This window comes from Tetrao urogallus (genome assembly GCF_951394365.1).
Source record: "Tetrao urogallus genome assembly, chromosome: 14".
Taxonomy (NCBI): Eukaryota; Metazoa; Chordata; class Aves; order Galliformes; family Phasianidae; genus Tetrao; species Tetrao urogallus.
This window is the reverse complement of record NC_136827.1, coordinates 4,302,285-4,317,701: the sequence shown is the minus strand read 5'-3', so window position 1 is coordinate 4,317,701 and position 15,417 is coordinate 4,302,285. Positions and strand designations below refer to the sequence as shown.

General features: G+C 47.4%; 1 protein-coding gene across 1 annotated transcript; it reads left to right on the top strand.

Annotated features, from left to right (window-relative positions):
• Positions 1-263: 263 nt before the first annotated feature.
• RARS1 (arginyl-tRNA synthetase 1) lies at positions 264-14,911 on the top strand (the record flags this gene model as incomplete). The annotated part of the gene is made up of 15 exons (XM_079542446.1): positions 264-308; positions 3,781-3,915; positions 4,412-4,600; positions 7,712-7,823; positions 8,770-8,870; positions 9,330-9,451; positions 9,780-9,900; positions 10,150-10,279; positions 10,608-10,712; positions 11,620-11,798; positions 12,316-12,425; positions 13,162-13,267; positions 13,854-14,026; positions 14,285-14,532; positions 14,802-14,911. The coding sequence occupies 15 exons, from the start codon at positions 264-266 to the stop codon at positions 14,909-14,911; spliced, it is 1,986 nt and encodes a 661-aa protein (XP_079398572.1).
• Positions 14,912-15,417: the final 506 nt, after the last annotated feature.

Genomic DNA, 15,417 nt, shown 5'->3' with positions numbered 1-15,417 from the left:
ACCCGTTGAAGCCGCGGGCGGAGGGTGGCGGCCCCCGGCTCCGTGCGGGGTTTTCGAATAAAGCAACCGTTCTGCACACCCGTGGCTCCTCGCCTGCTCTTGTCTCCCGCATACCGGCGCTGCGTGACGTCATCCCCCGACCAGCCGCGGCTCCTACCCGCGGCGCCCTCCCCTCCGCTCGGGGGCGCTGTCTCTCACGTCGGCGTTTCCGCTTCCGCTCTGGCGCTGCCGCTTCCGCTTCCGCCCGCTACGGCAGCGGGAGGATGGAGGCACGCGTGGCGCAGGCGGCGGCCCGGCTGGCGCGGCAGGTGGGGGCGGGAGTGGAGCGCTTAGCGCGGCTCGTCCGGGTGCTTCTCCGGGGTGGTGAAGGCGCGCGGAGATCCTCGGGTGGAGGGGGGGGAAGAACCGTGCAGCCGCGGGCTATGGGGCGGGCTTCGTATTCGAAGGAAGAAAGCGGGCGGAGTATTTGGTGCTGCCACGGCCGTGCTTCTGGGGAACGAGCAGAGCCAAAGCGCTGCTGCGGAGTGGGGCAGCTTCTGCGCGGGGCCGGAGGATCCCGGTTGGCCCAGGCGAGGCGGCAGCCCCGGGTGTTCCCGCAGGGGAGCGGTGGCCCTAGAGCGCTGTGGTGGGGAAGGGGGATGGAGCCAGCTGTTACCAGGGGCTGTATGTAAAGATGAAAGGCTGTCCAGTCAGCGTTAGCACTGCTTGCGTTAACAGTAGAGTACACGGACAGCTTTAGGAAAACGTCGCATCCTTCTGCAGGTGTGCTGCTCACGGTGCCCCAGGACGTGCCTGGGCATGAGGGATTGCTGCACAGCCGAGCTGTGAGTTTTCCCTGCCATACGCGTGTGCTCAGACAAAGCTGCGGTACGTTTTCAGCTCACAATTTAAACATAAGAGAAGTACTTCCGTTAAACGCTGAGATAATAAATCTGGTTGCTGAACGTGTGCAGCTCCTTGCGTTTTCCTTTGTAGCTGCTGAGAGGAAAGTCGTCTCAGGGCTGAGCCCTTGTCCCAACTCCGGAGACCCCTGGGGGCCAGCAGGGTTCATTAGCTCTTCAGGAGAGCGAGTCTGCAAAGAAAGCAGTGTGCTCAGCCACTATGCTGAGCCGGCTCAGCAGCTGGTGAGGCAGGCGGGAGGAGCAATAAAACCGTGCAGGTGGCGAGAAGGGAAAGGGAGAGAGTTGCTCCTAACGCTGCTGCGCTTTGTCAGCCATTTGCTTTCTCATTTTTTTAATGCAGCGGAATAACACTGTGTACCCAAGACTGAAGTGTGTACAAGTTCAGTGATAGTTCAGTGGAGCCTGAATTACACGCTCACGGAAAATACAAGGATTATTTTGGTCTTTTTGAAAAAGCTATAGTTTTTTTGTATTTACAGGTGAGGGGAAGATTGCTAGTACTCAGCTGACCAAAGAGCCCTTGGAGATGTCAGCATGGCTTCATGCAATTCCCGCAGCTTCTTGTGAGGTGGTCATCAGGTATGACCCTTTACTGACAAGTTGTGATGCATCCAGGGCTGTGCAGGTAGAGTAGGGGATAGAGTTTTATTCCTGGAACAGCAGCTTTTCCCTTCCTTTCCTCAGTTACTTGTTTTGCATATCAGAGGCGTAGTGCTGTTGTATTCTCTCCTTCAGAATATACTGCGGGAAAGGAGGGATATCCATGCTTTAATGTAGTAATCTATTTTTTAGGAAGGTTTCAGGATTTATGTCTGTTTAACAATACCCAGCATTCACAGGTGATTTGCTAGATTTATTTGCAGGCTTATTGCAGGTGGTTGTCATTAAGGGTGTTTGTAATGTGCGTGTGCAAAGACTTTCTCAGGTGATCTTAATGATGGGTTTGTGGTCATGCTGCTGGCTCAGCCCTTCTCATCCCCTCTGTTCTGGTACATGATGTAATGCCAGCTGATTTTCAGTCTTTCTGCTCAGTGGTTCTGAATGAGATCAATTCGTCGTCTGCATTAGATGCTGAAGAGCGAAAAAAGGGAAATTTATATGGCAGCAGCAATGCTTGGGTAGGCAGCCAGAGAGCTGGTGGATGCAGGACTTAACAGATAACGTGACCTTGAGAGTAGAACCTGATCTTTGTGTTTTTCTTAAAGTACATTCTAGGTTTTTTGAGTGTAGGTGAGTTTGTTTGTTTTGCTTCTCCAGCATTGCTCCGAGTTGCTTGTTGCCATAGTGCTTACTTAAATTTACAGTGAAACAGCCATGAAATAATGTGAAGAAATCTCTCAAGCTATTTTAATGTGAAGTTCAGTCTGGAAATTTGTCGAGCAGATCCGTAAGCTGTATGAAATACCACCAAGTCAGGGTAGTAAGAGAACTTTTAAATAAGGAAAGCATATTTTCTCTTGGATTAGTGGGAGGAAAGGTGTATGAAAGCAAAAGGGTCTGACTTTGGTTTCAAAAGAGAAGTAATAAGATACAAAAGACCAGCCGGCTGTTGGAAGCAGGTCTGCTTGAGCTATAGCTTTGGTTCTGCATCATCTAACACTGCAGGGCACAGCTTGTTCTCCCGTGGCAGAGGACACCTTGGGGCTGTACAAGAGGTGTGCTGGAAGCATTGAAGCTGAAGTGCAAATGAGGAATGACCTCAAAACTTTTCAAAAGCTTTCCAGCTTGCTATCTGGGTGGAGCAATCTTAAGATCACTTTGGCCCAGCTCTGAAGTTTTGAGCATCTGCAGTGACGCTGGTACCTGTGGGAGCTGCTGTTCAGGTGAAGATACTGGGCCAGAAGATTGGATGACCCAGATTTTGTTTCCTTAATTAAAAAATGTTTCAACTGTTCCAAGAGCAAAAAGCAAACGAGCTCTTTTTGGCAGCATATTTGTCTGTAATAATAGCCTGAGCTGCTTCCTGCTGCAAGCATGTTGATAGCCCAGAGCCTGGTCAGATGAGGGGTCAGGATGGGGAGCTGCCTCCTAGAGCTGCCACGTGTTTCCAGCAGCACCCTGACTTCTCCTTGTGGAACAGGTTACAGGAGAGGTGGACACCAGGGAAGAAGCTTATGAGAGCTGGGTTCCTTGGGGCTGGGAGAAGGAAGTGGCTGCTCCCTGCAGCAGCATTGGGCTGCTGGGCTGTGTGATTACTCCTGGGCTGTGAGGTCAGGAGGGGCGAGGGGAGCGGTGGGTGCTGCTCCTGCAAAGAGTTCTTGGGCTGTGGAGGGCACAAACCTGAAGGATGGCTGAAAGCTGGAGCTTGTTTGTTTGGAGTGTGAAAGTCCACCTGAAATTTCTCCCATGGCAGTTTTAAGAGAAGAAGCCACTGCGGCAGTAGGGGAGGAAACACGCCGTGAGCTGGGAGCGAGCACACGCTGCAGGCCAGCCTCACACTGCCCCGTGAGCTCAGGTTGCATCCGTGGTTGTGGGTTCATCCTCTGGGAGAGAAAATGTGGCCCAGCTTTGGAAGTGGTGGAACTGGCTGAACTCCTGAAGGAGGCTTCAGGGAATTTGGAATCGAAGCATTGGATGTCTTTGCTAAATTATAAAGGAAAAGCTGGAGGAAATGCTTTTTTTAAGAATGTATTTTCTTAGCCTTACCTGTTGTCTTTCTCGTGCTTCTGTTGTGAGCTTAGTAAGATGATGACTACCTCACTGACCCATGTTTTTGGCACAAATAGAAACCACCTTTAAACAGCAGATGGTTGGAATTACTTGACTTGCTTGTAGTTGTTACCTTTATAAGGCAGGACTACACCTGAAGTCCTGCACTCCCCACCTGCTGTTCCCTTTCTCCAAGACCCACTGTGTGTCCATCTCATTTGCTTTTCAGGAAAACGAGATTAAGTCACTAACTGCAGAAATTGAGCATCTGAAGAACTTTGGGTGCTTGGGAGTCTCCCCAAGTTTGGAAGGCTTGCGAGACGAAAACGCGAAACTGAAGTATCGGTTGAATTTCCTTCAGAAGGTAAGGGAATAGAGAATTTAAGGTGCATTACGTGGTTCTGTTCTCATTAAGAGAAAGTAAATAAATGATGTCGGTTTGTTGCAGTTAGTGGTGCGTGACTCTGCATTCTAACGTTTTGACTGTTGATTGTGCTTCACATGTTTCTTGGTTCCTTAAACAAACCGTGACTGTATGAAGAATGTCGGTTTGTAAGCCCCCGCTGTGCTCCCTCAAATGGTCATGGAGCTGCAGCCCAGCTGCTTTACCAGGATCGCTGACTGACTGGTGTGAGAAATAAAACGCAGCACTGCGTTCAGGGGAAGTGTCTGCGCTGTGATATTCAAAGGGAGATGTATCTCTTGAGTCTCATGATTTCCATGCTGTATATGTTGCTCTTGTACCTAGAGATGTCAGCCAGATCTTTCAGTCATGCTTTGCCAGGCAGCCAAGGAGAAAAGCAGGATGTGACTGTTCTATATGTGCTGTGAATTGAGCTTTCTGTGTTTTGTTTTTCCAGAGCCTTCAAGAGGAACAAAGTAAAACAGTGAAAAGCATGATTAATATCAACAGCCGTCTTCAGGAGATTTTTGGAGCTGCCATTCAGGCTGCCTACCCAGAGTTAGAAAACCCTCCACTAGTGGTGACACCGAGCCAGCAGCCCAAATTTGGGGATTATCAGTGCAACAGCGCCATGGGCATAACACAGGTAAATCTGAGGGATCTTGCAAAGACAAGAAAAGTGGGAATGTTGCCTGCTAGAAGCACAATGGTAGACAGCCTGGTGACAGTTGCAGTATTGAACCTGATTAAGGCTTGTTTCAGCCCTCTGGGGTGAGAATTCACTGAATATCTAATGGCATCGAGAAAGCATTGACCTTTACAGAGCAGATCTTTATGTCTCTTTTTAGATGACTGTAATGAGTTGAGAATATCTGAGTTATATGTTGCCACAGAGTAACTGGCAAGTCTGTAGGATTTAAATCATTTGTATTCCTTTATTTATGATTAAGTATTTCTTAATTACTTCTTTATTTTCTGTTGAAATATGGATCGGAAGTTAGAAATAGTGTTGGTTTTGTTATGATATGTATGGAGGTTTTGGGGCAGCTATATCAATGGCTTCACTTCACAGAACACCTGTGGTGTGTGTGCCAAGGAAGGAGTGGGGTTTTTAATCCTGGTGAGTACCAGCAGTGTTGCTTGGAAAAGTAGGGCACTGCTGGTTTGTAGAAGGTGTTGGCCAAAGAGGACCCAGACAGAGTAAGAGGCACTTTACGCATTGCTCAGTAGGAAGGGACTGTAGTGAAGTGAAATGAGGAGGTGAGGAACAAGGTGCTGCAGCCTCGTTTAGACGAAGGAAGTGTCCACACTTCCAATGCCTTGCTGCCTTTGGGGGAATAGATAAACTCTTCGTAACTGGAGATCTTTGGTTTTGCAGTGAGCGGTCTCAACAGAAGCAACTTTTGTTCTTAAGATAAATACACATGAAGTTCTGCAGTCCCAGGCTGCCCTCTGCAGTGCCTGTGCCTGTGTCCTGGGCAGCGCCGATACGTGCCAGGCAGCAGGCTCTGGGGCTGCGGTGCCAGGGCAGAAACAGCCTCCTGAATACACGTCTGCCCTTGGTCTTGTTAGCACGCTGCTAGCATACTGTGCCTGGGCTGCAGCCAGAGGGCTGCGCTGGGTGACTGCACCGACACAGACTTTCAGAGCTCTGCCATTTTTCTGACCGCTGCTTTACCCCAATTAAGTCGCTGTTAGAATTCTTGAGCCGTCCTGGCTTCTCAGTGTCAGCATTGTTCACATAACTCAGTGTCCGACCAGTTCCCCGTTGTCAGCAGTACTGGTGAGTAAATGTTCCTTGTGCTGGGCTTGGCTGTAGGGTTTGTTCCTTGGCAGGCATGGCGACACACTGGGCTTGGGAGTACTGACTGACACACGCAGGGTAATCAGTGCAGCAGAGCCAGTGGATGCAGCGCAGTCATTTCTGTGAGAGCAGTGAGTTAGGTCGGAGATCTAACCGTGTTGCAGTTACCTTTGGAGCTGGAGCATTGCTCACCACAAGAGGAGCAGGAATCATCTGACTGAGGGCAGCCACTACGTGCCAGACAGCAGCCTCTCCCTTCCAGGCGCTGATGTGGAAACAGCCCACACAAATGCATATTGTTTTCCTTTGAACTTGTTAGCATATTAATGCCAGGGGCTTGAGCAAGGAGCTCTGCCTGTTCCTTAGAGTAATAGGAGTGCTGTGGCTGTTTCTGGAGTGATTCAGAGCACATGCCTGTCATCCGGTGGAACATGCTTAGCGTCTGGTTTTGCATTTGTTCTTCTTGAAGTCTGCACTCTGGGTAACATAATTTGATCCCTGCAGAAGTTTGCATTTCTTGCCCATTCAAAGCCGTAACCATTTTGCAGTAATCAGTGGTGTGGCAGATCTGAACTGCAGACTAACATCTAAGCAGAAGTCACATGTTGCAGCAGACTGCAAGTTAGCATGTAGCAGCAGTAGCAAGCTTAGATTCTAAATTGACCAAGATCTAATTGTTCTTTTTTGGCTTTGGTAGGAGTGGGGTGATAGAATGCTTTCAAACGTGCCACATTAAGAACGAAAAACCGTGCATCAGAAACAAGTAGTTGCAGTAATATAGGAAATAGTATGAATGTAGCATTTTGCAAGGGGAGAGCTCACAGCATCCTCCTGAAGGGTGTTTTTCTAAGATCTGCAAGAAGCTGTGTGAGAGGTCTGGGGAAGGGACAGGTGAATTGTGGAATAACCTAGAACAGAAACCTGAGTCATGTTACTGCAGCTCCTCTCTGTGGGAAGTTTGGAGGGAAAAAGAGAGCTGCCTCACAAGCAGTTTTTCTGATGTTCTCTAAGGAAAATCAGGCAGCATTAGGACTGTCCTTGGTAGCTTGGGTTCTGCTTTTTATTACTTACTTATTGATTCAGGTTGAGTCTAAGGAAGAATGGAATGCCCTTTGTTTCGGTAGCTTGTAATCAGAAATCAGAAACCATGGAGAAGGCAATGGGGTAACCTCATTGCAGCCTTCCAGTACCTAAAGGGAGCCTATATACAGGAGGGGAGGCAACTCTTTCAAAGGGTAGATAATAGCAGGATAAGGGGAAATGGTTTTAAGTTGAAGGAGAGGAGATTTAGGTTGGATGTCAGGAGGAAGTTCTTTACAGAGAGAGTGGTGAAGTGCTGGAACAGCTGCCCAGAGAGGCTGTGGATGCCCCGTCCCTGGAGGTGTTCAATTCCAGGTTGGATGGGGCCCTGGGCAGCCTGGTCTAGTATTAGATGAGGAGGTTGGCAGGTGCTGCCTATGGCAGGGAGGTTAGAGCTTGATGGTCCTAGAGGTCCTTTCCAACCCTGGCCATTCTATGATTCTGTGATTCTCTCAGGGACAACTTAAATTCTTCAGAAAGGAGGCCTGGCACAGCTGAAGATACCTGTGAAATGGGTTAACAAGGTTTGGCAGTAATGCAAAGGATGTGCTGGCTGTTTTGATTTTTAAAGTGTTAAGTCAGTTTAAGGAAATCAAAATTTGCCAAAGCACTTAATGGCCTGAAAGATTTTTCATCTGACGTCCAGCCTTTGGGTGTGCTGAATGTGTTGGGTCTAATTAGCCTTCTGTTGTGTGGAAAGAGCTGATCTAATCTTTAAAAGGTGCTGGAGTTGTTTTCCTTGGTGTGTTTGTGCCTGCGTGATGAGGATAAAGGATCGTGGGGCTCTTCTAACACAGTAGTATCTACGTTTTCTGTTTGATTTTGTGGAATGCTGTGGAGGATTGAATTTCACTGGCTCTTCTTGTTTTTCAGATACTGCTCAAAACCAGGGAACAGAAGGTTAGTCCGAGAGAGATCGCCGAGAAAATAACAGAGCATATTCCTGCAAACGAATGCATTGAGAAGGTTGAAATTGCTGGTCCTGGTATGATACTTCATGTTACAGTCTTTTATGTTAGAAAGCTGAAGGGGTGATTTTATACTGGATGGAGCTGAATTGAGTTTGACTCACTTCTCATTTACAGTTGATGTTATGAGATGAATTAGCTGCTGCTTGGTGAGCTTCGTAGCCCCTACGTTTCCACAGCAGCAGATCTACCTCTGTTTTAAACTGGTTGGTGTGGTCCTAACCCCTAAAGGACCAGTTTTATACCTTGAGTGTCAATGCACAGGTATGGGATCACAATCGTATAAAATTACTGAAAAATTGTGTGTCCTTCTCATTCAAGACCTGGCATGTCTACTGTTGCTTATAGGGCTAAGGGGAGGCCTTGCCCTTTTGGCACTGCAGGAGCATGGAAGTTACTAACTGCTGCATCTGTTTTGTCCCTGTGACTTAGGAAGAAATAGGGCTCATATTCCTTAGGGCAGAAGTGTAAAGATGAAGATAATGTGGCACAGGCCTGCAGGGGGCTTGGGCAATTAACTCTTAGAAGTAAAACACTTGTCCTACAAGCATGAATTACGGCAGATGGAACTACATTTTAGGACATTAATTAAAAAAAAAAGAAAGATAGTAGGACTACTTTTTGCATTCTGCAAACTCTGATAAGATTATTTCTTTTCTAATAAAGAAAGTTTTTATGAATTCAGCTCTGAGTGATAGTGTGCTAAAAGGAGTTGTGGGTGGTCAAGCAGACTCTGCTGCAGTAAAGGGCATGACTGGGTGAAACAGGCTCTTTTAATCTGGGTACAGAATCTGTCTTCTAGTGACAGCTTTGTTCTGCTGTTGCTGGAATAAATTTTTGTTTAGTGAAGATAACCTTATAGGCTCTTGTCCTCAGTGTGAGGAAAGAGAAATCCAAGGGGAAAAGATAGGAAAAATGGCAGTTAAGCAGCTCCTATGCTCATTGCTGATTTTCTCCTCCAAGGTTTTATCAACGTCCATCTGCGGAAGGATTTCGTATCAAAGCACCTGAGCAGTTTATTAATGAATGGAGTTCAACCACCAGCTATTGGAAAAAGGAAAAGGGTATGGATGGCAGTAAGCAGATGGGCATCTTGCACCCGCATGGATGAAGCATGTGCCAGGCTGCAGGCTGCTTTCAAGTCCTGCCCCTTCCACCCGAAAGTGATTTGTTGGATGGGTGGCCATGTCAGCTGGGCATTACAGTGGCATTTATGTGACTTCAGGACGGGGGGGGACCAACGGGGCCCACATGTACCAGATGTTGAGGTTCCAGGGCTCCCTGGGGGTGGCATGTTGTACCCAGACGGGTCTGCGACTGATCCCTGACCCTCTGGGGCAGATGCAGTGGAGACCTGGGTAGAAGCCTGCTCTGAGGTCCTACACGGGCTGCTCTGCTGTCATGTGCTGCCAGCAGTGTGGGCATTCCTCCCTCTGCCCACCCAACAGAATCCACGTGAAACACATGGGATGAGGTAATGGCTGTTGCCTTTATTCATATTTTCCTTTTGTACCATCTGTAAGGTGATACTGGATTTCTCCTCCCCTAACATTGCGAAGGAGATGCATGTTGGTCACCTGCGGTCCACCATCATTGGAGAAAGTATGTGCCGCCTCTTCGAGTTTGCAGGTTATGATGTGTTGAGGTGAGAGTTGCTTTTTGGGTGGGATAAGGTTCTTTGGCTATGTTTCTACAGTAACTGTCGCTGTGCTTTAGTCAGCAGTGATCTTCTTTATGAGCACGTAAAAAAGTAGTCCTTGATGTGCAGCAAGGTAGGAAACCGAGCAAGTGTAGTGAGGTTAGGAGTCAAGATTGGCAGCAGTTTCATTTCCCTGAAGCAGGGGCAGAGCTTACCTGCTGTTGGTTTCTCTTCCTGTGTGTTTTTTCATGTAGAATATATGTATTTTAAATGTTTGTGTTTTAAGACATATGTTTGAGAAATCATTTTTGTTGTGCTCTTTAATTGCTTCAAGGTTAAACCATTTAGGAGACTGGGGCACCCAGTTCGGAATGCTCATTGCTCACCTGCAAGACAAATTTCCAGATTACTTAACTGTTTCTCCTCCCATTGGGGATCTCCAAGCTTTTTACAAGGTATTTGTAGCAAACAATTGTGATATTTATGTCAACAGCTCAGAAGCAGGTTCAGGTAATAGATGATTGCAATTACCTACCAACGGATAATGAGTTAATTACAGTATCTGGTCTCGAGTTGTCCATGTGGGGAATGATTATAGAACCTGTGGTCTGAGATGATCGTGCTTTGGGAGTGTGTTGTGGATGTTCTACTCTTTTTCGAGGGAAAAACCAGGTGCTTCTTTCATGCAGTGTGTTTTACCATAGGAATCCAAGAGGAGATTTGACACAGAGGAGGAATTTAAGAAACGAGCCTACCAATGTGTGGTGCTGCTGCAGAGCAAAGACCCTGACTTCATTAAAGCGTGGGAGCTGATCTGTGACGTGTCTCGGAAAGGTGACTGCCCCATTCACAGCCGTAGCTCAGCACATGGATGGTGTGGTTTTTCTCACCGTCCTCTAGTTTTTTTTAATGAGGTCACTGCCACCATGCTATAACAAGTTTAGAGAAAAAGGGTTATGAGCCAAGGGACTGGCCTGTCTGCGGAGGAGTTCAACTAAAGCCTTTGTCTCCTTGGTCTGGTCTGAGTCCTTCTCTGATAGCTTGACCGAGAGATAGAAAACATATTTAGGGATTTGCTGTGTTTGTTAGTAAATATATATGCTACTAAAATTTCCACTGTATGATTTAATGAAAGTATTTTCTATTTGTTTTCTTCCTGAAGAGTTCCAGAAAATCTACAACTGCTTGGACGTCACGCTCACAGAGAGAGGGGAGTCGTTCTACCAAGATATGATGAAAGACATCGTGAAAGAATTTGAAGATAAAGGTGAGGCTTTTTGTCTTGAAATCAGCAATGGTGCAGATCAGCACAAGAGGTAACTTCGCTCCTAGCCTCCGAGGCTTGGGACTGATGTTCAGAGAGGTGCATGTTCTCTGCACTTTGCTCTTTTTCTCAGCAGCAATTTCTGAGTGGGTCTTTTGTGGAAGTTCCTCCCAAAGAAGCACGGGCAGAACTCATTACATATATCACTCCAGAAAGATTGAATCTCTCCTGCTGACAGCAGAAGTAGTTTGTGGGGGTATTTGTTGGAAATAGCACGAGGCACTTCTGGAGTTTATTTTATTTTCACCAGCTATCTTTCTTAGTGTTGTGACTATAGGTGAACTTGCATTAGAGAAATTTTCTCTGTGAAGGCAGGGACGCTTTTGGTTCACATTGACTCTGAGACACACAGGAAGCCAAGTGGAATGTAATGAGTTTATAATTTTATGTGCTTCTATCTAGATTTTGCATTTTTTGAGTCTCACCATCTGTGTTGCTCTAACTAGTCTTATCTCCTATAAATATGTTGTGCATCTCTGTAGCTTCCATTGCCTTTTACGCCTTCCTTTGTAATGGTATTTTTGCAGCTGCAAAGGTAGATCTGGATGCCAATGATGTGGGTTTTTAAATCCAACTAAGTCTCTTCTGGAAAAGCCAGAGTGGTACAGAGCTGCTTTCTTGTGCCTGGCCTTGAGTTCTGGAAGTGCAACACAAAATCTGACTTGGCTGTTAAGGGAGTTCTCATTTAGGCTTAGTGTTTGGTTTTGTTCATGTTTTGAGATGTTAAGTATTTATTAATGCATGTGCGTGGACTTCTCTTTCTGATAGCATCAGAACACGAGACATTTCTGCCTATCGAGTTCCACAGCCTCCCCTTGAGATACAGTGCAGTATTGCATTGCTGTTCTAGGCTTTGTCCAGGTGGATGATGGCCGGAAGGTGGTCTTTGTCCCAGGTTTCTCTGTCCCGCTGACAATCGTGAAGTCAGATGGAGGTTACACATATGACACGTCTGACTTGGCTGCACTTAGACACAGGCTGCTTGAAGAGAAGGGTGATATCCTTATCTATGTTGTCGACAGTGGCCAGGTGAGTATGTCAGTCTCTCCTGTTTCTGCTGATACAGATAATCAGAAATCTCATAAATAACAAGCACAACAGTGAGTTAAATGGAACTCCTCTGTAGGGTTTTCCATGTGCTGTATGGGCTTTTGACCTTAGTGGTATAATGGTGAATCTGATGTGCTGGCTGGTGGCCTCTGTGAAGAGCTGTGGAATGAAGTGATGAGAGAAGCACAGTGACCACTGGAGATATGCTGAGCCTAAATCTCATAGAGAGATGTACTGTGTATACCTTACATCTCTCCTTACCTGAGGAAATGCAGGACTGTCAGTGCCGTATCTGAGCAGTGATGTAAGTTTGCTGTTTGCTGCTTTTGTCAGCCCAGCAAGTTCTGGAAGGTTAAACTTTCTGAAGGGGAAGTGGAGCCAAAAACATTTAAAGTTCGCATTGTCAAAGCAACATTGTAAAGGCAATGGAAGTGATGAGAAAGCCATGTCCAGAAGAGTGGGTTGAGAACTGGTTGTTGATATTTCTTCCTTCCAGTCGGTGCATTTGCAAACAGTGTTTGCAGCTGGGCAGATGATTGGCTGGTATGACCCCAAAGTAACCAGAATCACTCACGCTGCATTCGGAGTGGTGTTGGGAGAAGACAAGTAAGTCCCTAGACTTGTACTTTTTTCCTCTGAACGTGCTCTGAAGAGGATGTTTGATTGAGTGCAGAAGACCTTTGCTTGTTTATTGACAAGTATGTATGTGATATGCCATATCAGGGCCCTTAGTGTTGAAGTCAGGTCTGGCTTCTGCTGCCTCGTATTTGGGGAGAGGGCTGTGAATTGGCTGGTAGAAATGCAGAGGAAGGTAATGCAAATACTGGAGATGGCAGTGGTAAAGGCCACGAAATTCTTGTTTTCTGTGTGCCCTGAAGAAGATGGAATAGAAGATGGAATAGAAGTTGGGAAAAGCACACCAGTGTTCTGGTGTGCAGGTTATGCCCTTGTGCTCCGGAGTTGGTCTTGTGTTTCAGTTGAACCAGTTGTGTACTGCAGTCACATAATGCTGCAGACCGAGTGGTTTTGCTGTGGGCTTGTTACAAAAGTAAAGATGCCTTGCTGGATTCGAGTCTTGCACTGGTATTGTGTCCTGCCTGATATTGGGACAGTTCTAGCTGTTGGAGCCTTCCCTGTTTCCCCACTCTCACCTATCCTATGTATATTGTTAGATTCCTACACCTTTCATTAGGTTTGGCTGTCTGGTGCCCAGTTCTTCAGTACAAAGCAATGTGTGGGATCATTTGGTTTTTTTTAATGTACCAGAGGTGTTAGCAGTGGAAATTCCTGGGAGTGTTTTGCCTCATGTGTAAGTGGTCATTTTGGCTGTGTATGTTTTCAGGAAGAAGTTCAAAACTCGTTCAGGGGATACAGTGCGTCTTATGGATCTTCTGGAAGAGGGGCTGAAACGGGCCATGGACAAGCTGAAAGACAAGGAACGGGACAAGGTAGCTCATATTTCCAGGGAACCACACAGATTTGTTCACGGGTGTAAAACTTTGACATTTTGGATGTGTGCTGAGACAATGGATGCAGCCAGGCTGCATGGGATTGGGAAGCATGGCTCCTTCATGCTTTGCTGAAAGCTCCCTTTTAAATGGAAACAACATGAAGATCTCTCAAGGGCTGTAGGTACAAACCACTTGGCCATGCTGACAGCTTGCAGTTGTACCAGAGAGGTGCTCTTTGAGTGTTTGGCTGATCCAAAATGCTCTGTAGGGGCATTTCAGAGCACAGTGTGTGTGTGCACAGGTTGTGAGAAGTGGGAGCGCAGTGTGAAAGTCCACCTGCATGGTGGCAGATGGTTAGATGTTATGTGGGGGGCAGGCCTTCAGCAGCAGAGGATGCACTGTGTGCATGCAGGCCTGAAGGCACGGATGGGGTGTCAGTCCCCTATGTGGAAAGGCGGTTGGGAACTTGCTTCCATGTGCCATGAGTTAAAAACCCCTGAGCTTTTCATGCAAGCTGTTGGGCGTTGTGGTGCCAATGTAGCTTTCCTCCTTTTGATCATTACCCATTTTAAAATTGTAATAGGTCCTCACACCAGAAGAGCTGAAAGCTGCCCAGATGTCAGTCGCTTTTGGATGCATTAAGTATGCAGATCTCTCCCACAACAGACTAAATGACTACGTGTTCTCCTTTGACAAGATGCTGGATGACCGAGGAAATACAGCTGCTTATTTGCTGTATGCCTTCACGCGGATCAGGTGAGTTGAGTGTGGAGGGAGTCACTTGAAGCATGTAATTAGCTCTGAGTCTGTAGTGCAAAGGGAGGGTGGGGAAGGAGTGGCTTTTGTTCAATCAGTGCTGTTAGGGGTATGTGGAAAGAGAAGTCAGCTCCATCACTCATTGTCCAGTGTCCACGTCATTGGAGACGTTTGCTGTGGTACCTGAAGCAGGGTACTGCTCTGCAATGGTGGAAGTTGTTGGTAATGACAAGCAGACCGTGGTCTGTATCATTTCAGGGCTATTGCTCGTCTGGCCAATATTGATGAGGAGATGCTGCGGAAGGCAGCAAGAGAGGAGGTACTTGTCCTTGACCATGAGAAGGAGTGGAAACTGGGCAAGTGCATCATGAGGTTCCCAGAAATTCTGCAGAAGATCCTGGATGATCTGTTATTGCATACCCTCTGTGATTACCTTTATGAGCTGGCCACCACCTTCACCGAGTTTTACGACAACTGCTACTGCGTTGAGAAGGACAGGCAGAGTGGTGAGTGCTGGCCAAGCGGTGCTGTGCATGTCATTGTGTACTGCAGGGTCTTTCCCTGTGTGGGGAAGGCGGTTGTTGCCTTACTGGTGGCGGTCCAACAAGTGCTGTCCACGGGAGAGGGCTGAAGGGGTTGGCGGAGGAGGAGGATAAAACTGTGAGCAGCCCGTCCAGGGGCAGCTTGGGGGCAGATGGGCCCCAAGAGAGAGGGCAGAGGTGGTTCGTCTGAGCAGTGGCTCCAGCTTCAATGTTGGTCTGTTGTTGTTTTGCAGGCCAGATTGTGAAGGTGAATATGTGGAGGCTGCTGCTGTGTGAGGCCACAGCCACCATCATGGCCAAGGGTTTTGACATCCTGGGAATTAAGCCGGTGGAGAGAATGTAACAAACTTGTTCCCTGTGGGGTAACAATAAAAGGACTGACTGCCTGTGTCCGTGTCTGATGGCAAGGGAAGGCGCTGTAGAGGAGCAGCACCCAGAGGGGGAAAGGGGAGGGAACTGGAGGGAACACAGAATCACAAGCTTGGAAACGACCGATAAGATCATCTAGTCCAACTGTCTTCTCACTACCCCAAGTAGTAAACCTCATCTCCTAGCTCCTCCTCCAGATGCCTCTTGAACACAGCCAGCGATGGTGACTCCACCATGTGCCTGGGCAGCCATTGCAGTGCCTGATCACTCTCTGAGAGGAAAGATTTTTCCCCAGGTCCTGTTTGTTGCCTGGAAAAACCTCTTAGAACCATTAAGGCTGGAGAAGACCTCTACAATCATCAAGGCCAAGAGCCAGAGGGAAGTGTGACCTTTTATTGAATAAACCTTCCTGTTGTACATGCCTGGGGCTGCGTGCCATGGCCTGAGCAACCCGATGGGGCCTGTGGAAAGACATGTCCC